This window comes from Electrophorus electricus, chromosome 20 (genome assembly GCF_041902795.1).
Source record: "Electrophorus electricus isolate QZ-2024a chromosome 20, ASM4190279v1, whole genome shotgun sequence".
Lineage (NCBI taxonomy): Eukaryota > Metazoa > Chordata > Actinopteri > Gymnotiformes > Gymnotidae > Electrophorus > Electrophorus electricus.
In genome coordinates, this window is record NC_137516.1 from 4902172 (window position 1) to 4919531 (window position 17360).

The window sequence follows — 17360 nt, forward strand, 5'->3', positions numbered from 1 at the left end:
CAGAAGGATAACATATGGAGTGGTTATGTTGTGGTGTTACCTTGTCTATATTTTACAATTGGATTACCTTCATACTTAAATGCTCTTTTCTCATCAACTTCAGGGAGGCTGCCAGGGATACTGCACAGCAAAGCAGCATGTGCTACTATGGGGCCATTCCTTGTCAGCTTGCAGCAAGCTGTCTGCCAGCGATGATGCAAAAAACAGCAGCTTACTATGGAGCTGTACCTGCCCAAGGAGCAGGCATGAGGCAGTCCCCCAGCCATAACCAGCCTTCACCACAGACTGCTCCGACCCAGATGGAGGGTTCCGGTGTGAGCTCCGGCTTGACATCTACTAGCAAACATTCTGTCGGGGATGTTTCACAAAAAGACAGCTACTATGGACCTCTGCAAGCACAGGGCATAGGCACAGGGAAGACCACTGGCCACCAGTCTGCATTGCAGACTGCCCTGTTCCAAAAGCAGAGCTCCAGTGTGAGATCTGGCATCAACTGCACTAGCCAGCAGTCAGGCAGGGATGATCCACAATGCAGCAGCTATTACTTTTTGCTAGATACCTATGACACAAGAGTCTGTGTCCCGGAACTGTTGCCCTAAGAAAAGGGAGCATGAGGGGACGACAAGAAAGGAAAAAACATGAGATCTGGGAAAAAACAATATTTACCCTATGCACATTCTATGTCTGGCTTCCATGGACACTGTAGAAGCACTCAGATGACTACGATCTCATGAAAGGAACCAAGAAGTGGCCTTCGGTTTACAAAACCGAGAACTTGCCACTTGGCCATCATGCCTCAGACACTTGTCATTAACTGGTCTTTGACCTTGCATGAGTTTGCACCTTAACTCTGAGAGTAGAAAAGCCTTGAAAGGGTTGGAAGTCACTCAAAACTTCAACAGCCTTCTGAATCATGAGTAACTGTCATTGGAAGCTGATCGTGCACCATCGATAGCATCAGCATACGCTTCTGAAACTAACTGGTTATAGAGAGCATGTATCTAAATGCTAAGGCTACACCCCCACCGTGCACAAGCACTCAAGTAATAAGACTAAAAGGAACATATGCAAATGTTTGTCAATTAACCTGGAGGAGTCAAATGTGTACTGACCATGGTAAGAAAATCAAGAGTGCAAAGACAAAAGCCGTGTTTACCTGCAGCTGAAGAAGATGGCAGCACAAGAGCTCGAATGGGCACACACTGGATGAACTTGTCAACTCAAACTGACTATGATTGCCTTCCATGACAATGTCCCATGGCATTCCCTTCAAACGGCTTTTAAAAGGCACGAACGGGGGTTGAACCCGTGCTCTTCGGTTTACGAGACCGACACCTTACCACTTGGCCATCATGCCGTAGACCCAAGGATGGGATGGACAATAATCAAATGGCATTTTTAGGGTTTCCCCTCAGGCAGCATGATGTGGTGGATCAGAAGGATAACATATGGAGTGGTTATGTTGTGGTGTTACCTTGTCTATATTTTACAATTGGATTACCTTCATACTTAAATGCTCTTTTCTCATCAACTTCAGGGAGGCTGCCAGGGATACTGCACAGCAAAGCAGCATGTGCTACTATGGGGCCATTCCTTGTCAGCTTGCAGCAAGCTGTCTGCCAGCGATGATGCAAAAAACAGCAGCTTACTATGGAGCTGTACCTGCCCAAGAAGCAGGCATGAGGCAGTCCCCCAGCCATAACCAGCCTTCACCACAGACTGCTCCGACCCAGATGGAGGGTTCCGGTGTGAGCTCCGGCTTGACATCTACTAGCAAACATTCTGTCGGGGATGTTTCACAAAAAGACAGCTACTATGGACCTCTGCAAGCACAGGGCATAGGCACAGGGAAGACCACTGGCCACCAGTCTGCATTGCAGACTGCCCTGTTCCAAAAGCAGAGCTCCAGTGTGAGATCTGGCATCAACTGCACTAGCCAGCAGTCAGGCAGGGATGATCCACAATGCAGCAGCTATTACTTTTTGCTAGATACCTATGACACAAGAGTCTGTGTCCCGGAACTGTTGCCCTAAGAAAAGGGAGCATGAGGGGACGACAAGAAAGGAAAAAACATGAGATCTGGGAAAAAACAATATTTACCCTATGCACATTCTATGTCTGGCTTCCATGGACACTGTAGAAGCACTCAGATGACTACGATCTCATGAAAGGAACCAAGAAGTGGCCTTCGGTTTACAAAACCGAGAACTTGCCACTTGGCCATCATGCCTCAGACACTTGTCATTAACTGGTCTTTGACCTTGCATGAGTTTGCACCTTAACTCTGAGAGTAGAAAAGCCTTGAAAGGGTTGGAAGTCACTCAAAACTTCAACAGCCTTCTGAATCATGAGTAACTGTCATTGGAAGCTGATCGTGCACCATCGATAGCATCAGCATACGCTTCTGAAACTAACTGGTTATAGAGAGCATGTATCTAAATGCTAAGGCTACACCCCCACCGTGCACAAGCACTCAAGTAATAAGACTAAAAGGAACATATGCAAATGTTTGTCAATTAACCTGGAGGAGTCAAATGTGTACTGACCATGATAAGAAAATCAAGAGTGCAAAGACAAAAGCCGTGTTTACCTGCAGCTGAAGAAGATGGCAGCACAAGAGCTCGAATGGGCACACACTGGATGAACTTGTCAACTCAAACTGACTATGATTGCCTTCCATGACAATGTCCCATGGCATTCCCTTCAAACGGCTTTTAAAAGGCACGAACGGGGGTTGAACCCGTGCTCTTCGGTTTACGAGACCAACGCCTTACCACTTGGCCATCATGCCGTAGACCCAAGGATGGGATGGACAATAATCAAATGGCATTTTTAGGGTTTCCCCTCAGGCAGCATGATGTGGTGGATCAGAAGGATAACATAAGGAGTGGTTATGTTGTGGTGTTACCTTGTCCATATTTTACAATTGGATTACCTTCATACTTAAATGCTCTTTTCTCACGTAGGCTGTGGTTATCACTTGTTGCTGCATTTCCGTTAAGGGATACAGAGGTGCTCGGAGGTAAGAATTACTCAGACCAGACCACAAAAATTGATGCCTTGTGCCTATGTTCAGATCTTTTATCAGTCTGTCTTTGCTTTTTTTCCATTCCCTTCAAGTGTGGAATAAAATGACAGTGCAGCATTGGTACGGTGAAACAGCATCGCCTACTGTGGATCAGCCACAAAAAGTCAGCGACTTTCCTTATCAGAAACGGATGGAGGGCTCTTTTTCCAGTGTGTCATCCATCCAAAGCAGCACAGTGTTGCCTCTGCAATGCCCCGAACTCATTCAGATTCAGGCTGGTCAGTCAAGTTGTGTTTCTAGCAGTCAAATGGATTCTTCAGAAGCTCAGACTACAAGTGGCTCTGCTGGGTTTTACCAGTCTGCGTTCCAAGGTGAACAGCAGTTTCCTGGAGTTGTATCCCAACCCCACCTGCTGGGTTCCTCTGGAAATGTTGAAACTCAGTTTCAGGGGCAGAGCTCTAAGAGTGTCCTAAGCACCCCCCAGATTTCCAGTAGCCTTTTTCAGCACAGTGCTTTACATCAGGGGCATTATGGCCACTTGGACTCTGTATCCAGTGCTCAAGGTTTCCCAAGTCAGTACACTGGTTCAAAGGTGCACAATCTGCCTGTCTAATCTGCTCCTACCCATCAACATCAGCGAGGCTGCCAGGGATACTGCACAGCAAAGCAGCATGCGCTACTATGGGGCCATTCCTTGTCAGCTTGCCAGTAGATGGCAGGCTTCCAGTGTGGGGTCTGGTATCACCTCCATCAGCCAGGAGTTTGCCACGAATGTCGCACAACAAAGGAGTGGCAGCTACTATGATGCCGGCCTTTATTAGGCGGCAAGCACATGGAAGACTTCTGGTTTCTGGTGTGACCTCAAGCAGCAAGCTGTCTGCCAGCGATGATGCAAAATGGGGCCATTATGGGGCCATTCCTTGTCAGCTTGCAGCAAGCTGTCTGCCAGCGATGATGCAAAAACAGCAGCTTACTATGGAGCTGTACCTGCCCAAGGAGCAGGCATGAGGCAGTCCCCCAGCCATAACCAGCCTTCACCACAGACTGCTCCGACCCAGATGGAGGGTTCCGGTGTGAGCTCCGGCTTGACATCTACTAGCAAACATTCTGTCGGGGATGTTTCACAAAAAGACAGCTACTATGGACCTCTGCAAGCACAGGGCATAGGCACAGGGAAGACCACTGGCCACCAGTCTGCATTGCAGACTGCCCTGTTCCAAAAGCAGAGCTCCAGTGTGAGATCTGGCATCAACTGCACTAGCCAGCAGTCAGGCAGGGATGATCCACAATGCAGCAGCTATTACTTTTTGCTAGATACCTATGACACAAGAGTCTGTGTCCCGGAACTGTTGCCCTAAGAAAAGGGAGCATGAGGGGACGACAAGAAAGGAAAAAACATGAGATCTGGGAAAAAACAATATTTACCCTATGCACATTCTATGTCTGGCTTCCATGGACACTGTAGAAGCACTCAGATGACTACGATCTCATGAAAGGAACCAAGAAGTGGCCTTCGGTTTACAAAACCGAGAACTTGCCACTTGGCCATCATGCCTCAGACACTTGTCATTAACTGGTCTTTGACCTTGCATGAGTTTGCACCTTAACTCTGAGAGTAGAAAAGCCTTGAAAGGGTTGGAAGTCACTCAAAACTTCAACAGCCTTCTGAATCATGAGTAACTGTCATTGGAAGCTGATCGTGCACCATCGATAGCATCAGCATACGCTTCTGAAACTAACTGGTTATAGAGAGCATGTATCTAAATGCTAAGGCTACACCCCCACCGTGCACAAGCACTCAAGTAATAAGACTAAAAGGAACATATGCAAATGTTTGTCAATTAACCTGGAGGAGTCAAATGTGTACTGACCATGGTAAGAAAATCAAGAGTGCAAAGACAAAAGCCGTGTTTACCTGCAGCTGAAGAAGATGGCAGCACAAGAGCTCGAATGGGCACACACTGGATGAACTTGTCAACTCAAACTGACTATGATTGCCTTCCATGACAATGTCCCATGGCATTCCCTTCAAACGGCTTTTAAAAGGCACGAACCCGTGCTCTTCGGTTTACGAGACTGACACCTTACCACTTGGCCATCATGCCCTAGACCCAAGGATGGGATGGACAATAATCAAATGGCATTTTTAGGGTTTCCCCTCAGGCAGCATGATGTGGTGGATCAGAAGGATAACATATGGAGTGGTTATGTTGTGGTGTTACCTTGTCTATATTTTACAATTGGATTACCTTCATACTTAAATGCTCTTTTCTCATCAACTTCAGGGAGGCTGCCAGGGATACTGCACAGCAAAGCAGCATGTGCTACTATGGGGCCATTCCTTGTCAGCTTGCAGCAAGCTGTCTGCCAGCGATGATGCAAAAACAGCAGCTTACTATGGAGCTGTACCTGCCCAAGGAGCAGGCATGAGGCAGTCCCCCAGCCATAACCAGCCTTCACCACAGACTGCTCCGACCCAGATGGAGGGTTCCGGTGTGAGCTCCGGCTTGACATCTACTAGCAAACATTCTGTCGGGGATGTTTCACAAAAAGACAGCTACTATGGACCTCTGCAAGCACAGGGCATAGGCACAGGGAAGACCACTGGCCACCAGTCTGCATTGCAGACTGCCCTGTTCCAAAAGCAGAGCTCCAGTGTGAGATCTGGCATCAACTGCACTAGCCAGCAGTCAGGCAGGGATGATCCACAATGCAGCAGCTATTACTTTTTGCTAGATACCTATGACACAAGAGTCTGTGTCCCGGAACTGTTGCCCTAAGAAAAGGGAGCATGAGGGGACGACAAGAAAGGAAAAAACATGAGATCTGGGAAAAAACAATATTTACCCTATGCACATTCTATGTCTGGCTTCCATGGACACTGTAGAAGCACTCAGATGACTACGATCTCATGAAAGGAACCAAGAAGTGGCCTTCGGTTTACAAAACCGAGAACTTGCCACTTGGCCATCATGCCTCAGACACTTGTCATTAACTGGTCTTTGACCTTGCATGAGTTTGCACCTTAACTCTGAGAGTAGAAAAGCCTTGAAAGGGTTGGAAGTCACTCAAAACTTCAACAGCCTTCTGAATCATGAGTAACTGTCATTGGAAGCTGATCGTGCACCATCGATAGCATCAGCATACGCTTCTGAAACTAACTGGTTATAGAGAGCATGTATCTAAATGCTAAGGCTACACCCCCACCGTGCACAAGCACTCAAGTAATAAGACTAAAAGGAACATATGCAAATGTTTGTCAATTAACCTGGAGGAGTCAAATGTGTACTGACCATGGTAAGAAAATCAAGAGTGCAAAGACAAAAGCCGTGTTTACCTGCAGCTGAAGAAGATGGCAGCACAAGAGCTCGAATGGGCACACACTGGATGAACTTGTCAACTCAAACTGACTATGATTGCCTTCCATGACAATGTCCCATGGCATTCCCTTCAAATGGCTTTTAAAAGGCACGAACGGGGGTTGAACCCGTGCTCTTCGGTTTACGAGACCGACGCCTTACCACTTGGCCATCATGCCGTAGACCCAAGGATGGGATGGACAATAATCAAATGGCATTTTTAGGGTTTCCCCTCAGGCAGCATGATGTGGTGGATCAGAAGGATAACATAAGGAGTGGTTATGTTGTGGTGTTACCTTGTCTATATTTTACAATTGGATTACCTTCATACTTAAATGCTCTTTTCTCACGTAGGCTGTGGTTATCACTTGTTGCTGCATTTCCGTTAAGGGATACAGAGGTGCTCGGAGGTAAGAATTACTCAGACCAGACCACAAAAATTGATGCCTTGTGCCTATGTTCAGATCTTTTATCAGTCTGTCTTTGCTTTTTTTCCATTCCCTTCAAGTGTGGAATAAAATGACAGTGCAGCATTGGTACGGTGAAACAGCATCGCCTACTGTGGATCAGCCACAAAAAGTCAGCGACTTTCCTTATCAGAAACGGATGGAGGGCTCTTTTTCCAGTGTGTCATCCATCCAAAGCAGCACAGTGTTGCCTCTGCAATGCCCCGAACTCATTCAGATTCAGGCTGGTCAGTCAAGTTGTGTTTCTAGCAGTCAAATGGATTCTTCAGAAGCTCAGACTACAAGTGGCTCTGCTGGGTTTTACCAGTCTGCGTTCCAAGGTGAACAGCAGTTTCCTGGAGTTGTATCCCAACCCCACCTGCTGGGTTCCTCTGGAAATGTTGAAACTCAGTTTCAGGGGCAGAGCTCTAAGAGTGTCCTAAGCACCCCCCAGATTTCCAGTAGCCTTTTTCAGCACAGTGCTTTACATCAGGGGCATTATGGCCACTTGGACTCTGTATCCAGTGCTCAAGGTTTCCCAAGTCAGTACACTGGTTCAAAGGTGCACAATCTGCCTGTCTAATCTGCTCCTACCCATCAACATCAGCGAGGCTGCCAGGGATACTGCACAGCAAAGCAGCATGCGCTACTATGGGGCCATTCCTTGTCAGCTTGCCAGTAGATGGCAGGCTTCCAGTGTGGGGTCTGGTATCACCTCCATCAGCCAGGAGTTTGCCACGAATGCCGCACAACAAAGGAGTGGCAGCTACTATGATGCCGGCCTTTATTAGGCGGCAAGCACATGGAAGACTTCTGGTTTCTGGTGTGACCTCAAGCAGCAAGCTGTCTGCCAGTGATGATGCAAAAAACAGCAGCTTACTATGGAGCTGTACCTGCCCAAGGAGCAGGCATGAGGCAGTCCCCCAGCCATAACCAGCCTTCACTACAGACTGCTCCGACCCAGATGCATACGCTTCTGAAACTAACTGGTTATAGAGAGCATGTATCTAAATGCTAAGGCTACAACCCCACCGTGCACAAGCACTCAAGTAATAAGACTAAAAGGAACATATGCAAATGTTTGTCAATTAACCTGGTGGAGTCAAATTGGAAGCTGATCCTGCACCATACACTTCTGAAATAACCTGGTTCTGGAGAGTATGTATCTAAATGCTAAGGAACATGCAGCTGCCCTAAAAATCACTCACTTAGGCTGGAGGTGCTGGGGATTGAACCCAGGACTTCATACATGCAAAGCATGCGCTCTACCACTGAGCTACACCCCCACCATACACAAGCACCAAACTTATAAGACTAAATCAAGAGTGCAAAGACAAAAGTTGCATTTGCAAGATCATTTTTCACTGTTAATACTCTTAATTATGTATATTACGTTATCTAGCTAGCCTAGAAGTACATTTTATTTGATATGGAGTTAATTAGTGGGCTGGCTAATTTTGATCATGAACTAACAAATTTTTAGCACAGTGAAAACAACACACGTACGTACCTTTAAGAATTATGAAATATAAATTATGAAATAAACATAGAAATAAACTTAACTTAGCAAATAAACATAAACAAATGTGGATGAAATACTCTGAGAGGAAAAAAGGGATGCCTTACAAGCATAGATGCTTAAAGCTCTCGATAATCCTCTGGTTTAAATATCCCGCCCTCTGTCACGGGGTCACACTGTGACGTATCCTTGGCAGAAGGGCGGGACGTGATTGGACCGTGATCAGAGATTCTTTGTTGTGCGCTTACTTGTGATTTGTTGTGATTGGTCCCGGACATCGCGGCGTCATCGCCGATTGTCGGTAGAGATACGGCTCGAGGTTGGCCAATTCTTGGTAGCGGCTGCCAAGAATTGGCTCTACACACAGACGTCAAAGAGCGCCATGGTCCAAGGCATGGGATGGTACAGAAATAAAAAAATAAGCATGCCAGTGAGGGAAAAAAATTGTTTAATGTCTTTGAGGAAGCGCGTTCAACATGTCGCACTGTGCTCAGAAACATTTAACTGCAATCGGAAGATGTGTGTGCTCGCTCTTGGAGATTAACGCGAGCTGGAATCAATTACGGAAACTAAATCATGGCCTCTTGTATCAGGGACTTTGGATTTACGTACTGTGATGTTTACCAAGTTAATGAGTGTTATCACATTGAATCTGCAAGGCTTGCAAGTTCATAAAAAGTACAAGGGGACTTCAGATGCACTTCTTTCTGGCAATAACTTGGACACCAAAATCTGACACTGGAAGAAAGATGTGCACAGCTATCTCAGTTGCTCTTGTTATTGTGCATTTAATAACTCCTGCTGGTGCACCTATCATCCCATATGTAACAGCAGAGATCAAATATAAACAAAAACCAGGGATTAAATCATTCTTCTTTACGGCATTTAGCTGATGCTTTTATCAAAAAGAAAAAAAAGAAACATTTACAACTGAGTAATTGATTGTTAAGGGCCTTACTCAGGGGCCCAACAGCTGCAACTTGGCAGTGGACGGAAGGTTGAACTGGAACCTTCTGATTACTAGTCATGTACCTTAACCACTGAACTACCACCACTCCACTGGCCTGATCAATTTGATTTTGTGTTCCTTAAAACTCCAGCCTACATCTAAACTTCATCAATATTAGATGTACAAAAGGAATAACAATGGCCCAAAATATTCCCAAACACATAGTAAAATAAATAAAAGGTGTGAAAAGGATATTTGATGGATTAAAATGTTCCACAAAGGTCAGCCAAATCTGTACTCAACTACACTCATGTGACAAGCAAATAAGCAAAATGGAAAGGAACATTAAGGCCTATAAAATGTAACAGTAATGTAGCCTCTGGTACTAGAACAATATAACAATAACAATACTACACTAATATTATGCTTAATACAAGATTGTATTTTAAGTGTTACAGTAGATTTAATCTTATGATTATAGGTTTTTTTCTGGCAGTGTGTATTGTACCTTATATTTGACATTGTCTTCAGGGCTGTGATGTGTGCAGGTGTGCAAATCCTAAAAGTATGAATTGGTAAATCAAGTATGCCTACTTTTAAAAAATCATTTTCTGTTTAGTATACTAAATATAGTCCATAGATTTGTAGATATCTATTATAAAAACAATAATGAATCATTTTTCCTTAGAGTTTTACTAGAGCTTTCTAGCTTTTGGATAATCAGATGGGTGGAGAACAGCTCAGATGTAATTTCAGGTCAGAAATTCATCCAATTTTACCCAAATTATGTCAAACGTAAAGTCCCCTGATTGCTTCTACCACTCATAGTATGAAAGAATTCAAAAGGCAAAGAAAATGCACAAGACATGCTAAAAAAGGAACCATCTGTTAAAGACAAACTTTACTTGTTCTTCAGATTCTATGCACACATACAAATTTGCAGAGCTCTAAAATGGGCATGTGCTCTCAGTTAAAGAAGTGAAGAAGGAAGATGTAAGAACATCACAGTGTTATTACTCAGGGTTGTTTGTCAAGCAAATGAACACTTGTGTACTATTAAATGTCAACAGCTGAGGGGAACTTTTAAGTTTAATATGAAGTTGCCTGCGGAAACACTCTCAGGTGTTTTTATCCACAACAAATTTATAAACCTGCAAGTTTACAAAACTGTAGTACAAAAGTAAAAGTGTGATCAAGTCAACCCTACATATAATGGAAAGCTACATAACTGAAAGACCACAGCTGGTTTTCTGAGACAATTTTGAGAGACAAAGGTTGTCATAAAATAAACAAGTACCTGTGTTTTAATTCTCTTTTTGTTTCCTTGAGAATTAACCTAATGTTACAAATTCTGTGCTATATTAGAAATAGAAGAAACATGTTAAATCCACTGTAAAAACATTTTAGTTTCCATGTTCATCATTTTTTCATATATTGAGAGGCTGAAGACAAACAGATCGCTGGCTTTACTTCTTTGGTAAATGAAAACTGAAATAAAATGGAATTACAAGATCTGAGAAATGCCTGAGAAATCTGAGAAATGCCTGAGAGACATTTCATTATGTCTTAATCTGATTCACAGCCAATGAGGAAATGTCAGACATGTGCCAGGTTATGGAATAACCCCTGTAGGCCGATGCAGCAGGAGTACTGTGAGATGCATCAGTCACTCATACTGGTGATGAATCATTCACGTGCCCATGACGTGGCTCCCTTGGGCACAACAGACGGGACTCTGCACTAACATTGGAATTAGCAAGCCTTCTTTATAATACAGCGATCTGTCCCTTTTGCCGAAACAGTCTGAGTCCTGCTTTAGCAGACACCTTCTCAAGCCTTCCAATGAAACACAGGATGTTGAAATGTGAGCTTTATCAAGGTGTGCCTTATTAAACTGATTATGGATTATTTAATCTAAAATGTAATGTAATGTGTTCTGAAGTAAGAATTGCTCATTGATAACTATTGGATAATTATTTGGTCATATTTTGTTCTGATTTACATATTTTTCAGAAGGGCACAAAGAAGAGCCTGCATAGGTGCGCAGACATGCATGGTGCTGATTATTGATTAAAGTCCCTATCACAAAATTCTAAAAAATATCATTATCACGATACAACAAACAATATTTCTCACCACACTTTTTCAGTTGCACAATTAATTTGATCAACATACAATTTTCAGTTTGCTAAAAATGTTGAGTTTGTTTATACTTGTTTATGCTTGTTTATACAGTTCAGATTAAGAATATTTTTATTCTTTGACAATTTGCAAGATCCTTCGAGGCAGGAATTGCCACATGTGATAAGGGTATGCTCCTCGGTTCCCCCCAGAAACCATTTTATCCTCACCTGGTGAAAAGACCTTGTGCACCAAAGAGCATTAGCATGCTTCTTCTCCTCATTGCTGCGCCTGTTGCAGCACAGCAAAGCAGAAAAGCCTGCTTGAGACCCAATAGTGCTTGGCTGGGAATCCTTGTCTGGTAGGGAGGTTGGTCTCTGTTGAGAGAACTGAGTGTATCAGCAAATGGAACCTGAGAAGAGCCTGGTAACTGATGGGATCAGTGATAAAATCATGCAATTCTGTTTTCCATATAGTATCCAGGGCCATAGAAAACTGTGGGAAGAAACATATAAAGTACATAAATGCAGCGCTGAAACATTTATAGTAACAGCAATGTGGCTGAATACTGTAATATACTGTTAAAGATGGACATTTAAATTCAGAGAAAGCAATGACAAAAAGAAACTTTGACAAACAATATAACACAGGCTTACATAAAATGCTATACCGCACAGATCATTGACAAGTACATAGCATCAGGTCAAATGTAGTAGTCTTGGGAGTACCGATATACCAATATATCAGATTTAATACCCAACCAAAACCTTATATGCTTTTCTACTATTTTCTCATCAGAAGTGGAGGCACATCTGAGGGGTCTCAAGAAGCAGCCCAAACAAAAGTGTGTTAAGACTGCTGGGTAGAACCCTGTTAAGTTACACCTCAGTGTGCTCCATCTGCAACTGATGACACATATACATTAACCAACTTGATTCAAGGCTGCCAATGGAGCTTGTGGTGTGTCAGAAACCCCATGTCTGCTATCTACTTGGCATGTGTTCTGTCTCACAAAAGTTGAGAAAGTGTCTGATCAAACTGGGGGTGGAATATTGGTGCACAGATCTTATGCCAACAGGACCTGTGCAACTGTCCTCTGCTCTGTTGAGACCATCTGCTTGCCTTCGTTCTTGAGATGCTTCCACTCCCGAGATAGTTCACTGGGGTCATTTTATTGCAATTATCTTTTATCTAATATTTATAAGATGACAGGCACAGTGGGGTTTACAAGTTTTTGTGGCTGGTCACCTTTTTTCTAGTTGGGATTTCCTTATGCATTTGGCTTGGATGAACACATGAGCACTAAAAACCTACCTTTGAAAAACCTTTTATGATTTTATGGCCCCTGAAATTTTCCAGTGATTCATGGAGTAACAAAACACTTGGGATATTGCCAGACTTAAACATTGTACGTTACTTACTTGCAGCCCACATTCATGTGCATTCATAAATCTGCACAGGGAAAAACAATGATGCTATGACCTTACAACAGGAAGCGGCATTCTGTGAGAATAAGATCAGACATCTCAGGCTTTAGAAGAAAGACCATCTTTGTCATCATCAAGGGCTAGAACTGAGCAGGACATTCTGAAATGTTGAAAGCCTTTCAGTTTGCTTTTGAAGTGTAAATGGTTCATTTCGATGTGTATTGACAGTGTCAACATTGGATTGTATCAAAGCAAACAATTTCCATGCTATCACTAAAGAGAGTGTAAATAATAACCACACTTGTAGCTGCTGCTTGATGTGGGAGGCACCAGGGTTTTCATCTCTCCTGACATAATTAAAACCCTTGGGGCCAAATCAAAATGCTTTTCGTGCTCAACAATGTGAGAAATCTTCCACGTCAAGTTAGCTCCTGTGTTGAAATGGTTCAGTCTGAGGACCGGCATGGGTGAAAACCAATTAAAAGGGACCTTCAACGAAGTGTCACTCATTCAAAGCTGACGTATGTTCACCTCCATGTTGATAGATGGATTTGTTGCTTTGTATGGAGATGTTGGATATGTTCCTCCGTGTCTCCCATTCCTCAGTTTAGTTAAGTGGATGCATGCTTCCTTCTGCTACCTGAATGAGCCTTATTAAAACAATTCTATAGCAAAAATGTCTCATTTACAAAGATACATAAGGCAATGTATGCCCTAAAATGATTATTTTACATTTCAGTAATGGAACTTATACTATTAAAAAATTACATACCTTTGAGAGACAATTACATATCTATCTGCCATCTAGCATACCACCACCACCACCAACAACAAAATCCTTATCATTTTGTCAGTGACGCTACTAACCTGGATGGAGCTACAGTTGAACAGTCCCTTGTGTTGACATGGCCTGAAGCAACTATGTAAGCAGCTGCATTTCCTACAGTCACTGAGCTTTGACTCTGATATTACAAACACCTAAATGTAAATAGGAATGCACACAGACCCACAAATTTAAGGCACAAATACTCTCAAACTGTCAAACAAAATAACGTAAATCTATGCTAGTATGCTGAAAGTTAGGCTAATGTTACATTGGGAGCTGAACTTTCATCATTAGCTATGACAGGAGAGAGAGGGAAAAAAACAAGCAACGCATCCATCAACTTTGTAGCTCAGCATATCTTATAAGAAATTAAGTTATGATGTTTGACTACATCTGGAAACTCTGATATGACAATGTAATGTTAGTGTTATGCCTGTAGGGTTATGTAGCGTGATGCCTGAGAAGGTTCAATTAAATGGATGACAATTCACTTCTGTCAAGATCATTAATTCACATTAAAACCTCACTGCCACAGGGAGTTATTATTATTATCTTCCTTTTCCCCATTTACTTCATTAACTGGCATGTCTTCCCTTATAAACAGTCAGGCTTCAGTCAGTAATGCACCATGTCCAACATTATTTTAAAAAGCCACACAAAAAATTTGTCGCATTACACATTTATTTTCATTATAAATATAATTACCACAAAAAATTAATTCTTGCACATTATGGCAGAATAGAAACACAGTCAAGTCATTTTTGTGTATCATCCAGCTACTTGTAGCTTCTCAGATAAACCAGTCGATGTGGCTGAAATTTCTCTCGACACAGTGGACACTCCGTCTGCAATAAAAAATAGTCAAGTTCCTTGTAATCTTGAAAAATTGGAATGTCAAGGATATTTTTATACTTACAAACTAAAAGCAAACTAGCATATGTAAACACAGCCTCTCATTTGGTAACTACTCAGTAACTACACTAGAACTAACATGAAAGATGTGGCACTCTAATATTCATCCTTGCAACTGGAGTCAGTCTAACAAGTGCATCTTTGTAACATGAATGACAAGACAAAATTATTTCTTTTTAAAATGTTAACTTGAAAAACATTTAAATTAAATTGTCAAGCACACAGTCAAAAAAACCTTCGTCCAACAAAAAAAAAAAACCTTGTAAACTCTGTAAATTATATCAGAGTTAAGGTTAAGCAGTGAAACATAATGAAATATAAATCTATAATATAAATTAAATATATGTATCAATTTCCAATTGTTTTAATTAACCATAAACAATCCAATAGTTCTTAATTGGCTCTTATATTACACAGCAACAAGTGGGGAATGAACATCTAGATCCACCAATGGGACCTTGGGATGTAAGGGGGTTTTAATTATACAGTATATTGCAGTCAAAGTAAATGAAGCGTGCACTTGGATGTTTAGATTATTTAAAGGACTAGCCTTAGTGTTACACCATTCTGTGATACACTCCCAGCAGAAGAGATGGCCACAAGGGGTTGTGGTGGAGTGTCTCCTGTCTTCCAAGCACAGGATACAACGAGGCGCTTTAGAGGATGGGGACTTGGAAGCCTGTGGGCTGAGCAGAGACAAAAATGGCAAATCTGTAAGACAGCAAAACTCACAATAACTACTGGTCATAATAGTAGAGATTCAGGAAATGCGGCTGATTGTAACAGGTAGCTGCGTTTAGTAAGGTAAGTGATATATGGTGTGAAATATGGTCAAATGAAATCAGATTTTCTTTGACAGAAATGTATTATTTCTGCTATTTATTAGAGTATTTAGCAAAACAAGGCCTTATTCTAGCCTCAAAGATTTTCACAATTATAACACTGCTGTTCACCTCAGTAAGCAACTGGGTTGCTTCACTGCCTCAGGCTTCCCACTTTTAAAATGAACCTTTTGTTTGTAGTGTTTGTTAATATTAGATCTGGGCATTGCCCCATCTTGAGGGAAGGTTCTATGTAGTGTGCAGTGTTAGTTAATATTAGATGTGGGCATCGCCCCACCTTGAGGAAAGGTTCCTGTGCTGCTTCCACTCCTGCCTGGCACGCTGTCTCTGTCTCAGGTTGTTAAACTGCAGTGTCAGAGTGATGGCCAGCTGCAGTAGAGAGACAGCCCCTAAGAGCCGATAACTGGTGCGGATAGTTCTGTCATCCCCTGTCATTCCATGCACTCTGAGCTGGAAAAGAAATTTAGGTTGTCTTTGTAATTAAGCACCAGACAATAATATGTTTTAAGAAAATAATGTTATAACAGCTCATACTTCACACAAGTACAGAATCTTATAGTTTAGAATATTAATAGTTTTTATGAGACATGTATATTCTAATGTTATTACTTAACTATGTTTATGACTCAATACAATAACATAACAGGAAATACAGAGTTACGGCAGTTATAGCTGTTGTATGCCTATTTAAAGCTTCTACCATTAGGTACTTATTACCCTACTAAGGGCCATATTGGAAAGCAACTGGGAAGAAAGTTTAACTTACATAGCTGATGCCTGTAGTCCTTTTGGCCAAATGATAAAAGACACCACTAATATAGAACAGTGCCACATGCACCCTGTGTAAGATGGTGACTCCCTGTTGCACTGCGAAGACCACAGGTTTGAGGGATTTCCTCTGTTGCTCATTCAGCATCCTAACAGCTCTCTGTATCCAAGCCTTCACATAAGACACTGGGCTCCAGGTTAATGCTGCTTCTCGCTGGGCATTCTGGTTGACCTCGTCCTCTTCTGCCTCCAGCTCGTGTTCAACGCAGACCAGGAGCTTGTCCAGGAGGTATGGCAAGAAGGTATGAAAAAAAATGAAGGCACCTCTCCGTGTTCGGGAGGGAATCCTACGATTGGTGGGGTCGACTTGGACAATGCTGACATATTCCTCTCCTAAAGTCTGATATCCTGTGTGGAAATCAACATGAATGCAGTTTACGTGCTTAAAAACAAACAAACAGTTATCTCATTAATTATTTGTCAAAGAGGTGTTGTACCTGAGAGAGTTGTTAGTACATAGTATGTAAGGTCTGACAGCAATTCGATTTCTTTTCTCCACTGAAGCCATCGTTTGGAGCCTGGGAGACGTGTAATTTATAGCCAGGTGCAAATATTTATAGCCAGGTGTATTTTAAAAAGATCATGTCATTTCCATTAGCAGTACTTACCAGCAATAGCTTGGAAAACGTCGTTGGCATGATTTCTGAGACTGGTTTGATAGTACTCATCCTTCTGAGAAGAGCGAATCAACTGCGGTTGGTTGGCGTGAACAAGTGGCATTATAGCTAGAGGTTTAGTAGCTTGAGAACCTTTGACATTGGTGGATTATGTTGACATATTTGAGAGGAATCGTGCTTGTTAGCTACATGTGTCACCTAAGATGTAATAACAGCCATGGGGAAAGTCCAATACGTATAAGATAGCTATCTTGCTAAGCCACCCAAAGTACTGCGATAATGCAGATGGAGAATAAGATACTAAAATGAATACAATGTATATTCACATATCTACGTTCATAAATCTATTTTATAGATATATATTCAGTAAACATTCACAAACCTATTCACGAAAGTACACGAATAGCTAGCTAGCTGCATAACAGCTCTCGTACGAAGACGCAACGCGTACTACAGACAGTTCCGTGTTAGTCACGTGGGTTGAAG

General features: G+C 42.4%; 1 protein-coding gene and 4 non-coding genes across 5 annotated transcripts; all 5 read right to left on the reverse strand.

Moving 5' to 3' along the window:
• Positions 1 to 1285: 1285 nt before the first annotated feature.
• On the reverse strand, positions 1286 to 1357 carry trnat-cgu (transfer RNA threonine (anticodon CGU)). The gene has a single exon. It is a non-coding gene; the product is annotated as a tRNA-Thr (tRNA).
• A 1362-nt stretch (positions 1358 to 2719) lies between these two features.
• Positions 2720 to 2791, reverse strand: trnat-cgu (transfer RNA threonine (anticodon CGU)). Its single transcript has one exon. It is a non-coding gene; the product is annotated as a tRNA-Thr (tRNA).
• Positions 2792 to 6494: 3703 nt separating this feature from the next.
• Positions 6495 to 6566, reverse strand: trnat-cgu (transfer RNA threonine (anticodon CGU)). Its single transcript has one exon. It is a non-coding gene; the product is annotated as a tRNA-Thr (tRNA).
• A 1481-nt stretch (positions 6567 to 8047) lies between these two features.
• trnaa-ugc (transfer RNA alanine (anticodon UGC)) lies at positions 8048 to 8119 on the reverse strand. The gene has a single exon. It is a non-coding gene; the product is annotated as a tRNA-Ala (tRNA).
• Positions 8120 to 14338: 6219 nt separating this feature from the next.
• On the reverse strand, positions 14339 to 17342 carry pex10 (peroxisomal biogenesis factor 10). The gene is made up of 6 exons (XM_027011317.3): positions 16866 to 17342; positions 16695 to 16775; positions 16196 to 16605; positions 15707 to 15879; positions 15138 to 15273; positions 14339 to 14520 (listed from the first exon to the last, which is right to left on the reverse strand). Exons 1-6 carry the CDS (start codon positions 16975 to 16977, stop codon positions 14452 to 14454), a joined length of 981 nt encoding a protein of 326 aa, XP_026867118.2. The 5' UTR covers positions 16978 to 17342; the 3' UTR covers positions 14339 to 14451.
• Between the last annotated feature and the right edge of the window lie 18 nt (positions 17343 to 17360).

Bases quoted from the DNA above. Each gene is read 5' to 3' on its own strand.
- pex10 (XM_027011317.3), bottom strand. From the start codon at position 16,977: ATGCCACTTGTTCACGCCAACCAACCGCAGTTGATTCGCTCTTCTCAG. The intron at 16,776-16,865 runs GTAAGTACTGCT...CACGTCTCCCAG, and splicing joins CGTTTTCCAAGCTATTGCTG to GCTCCAAACGATGGCTTCAG. The intron at 15,880-16,195 runs GTAAGTTAAACT...TTTCTTTTCCAG, and splicing joins GGACTACAGGCATCAGCTAT to CTCAGAGTGCATGGAATGAC.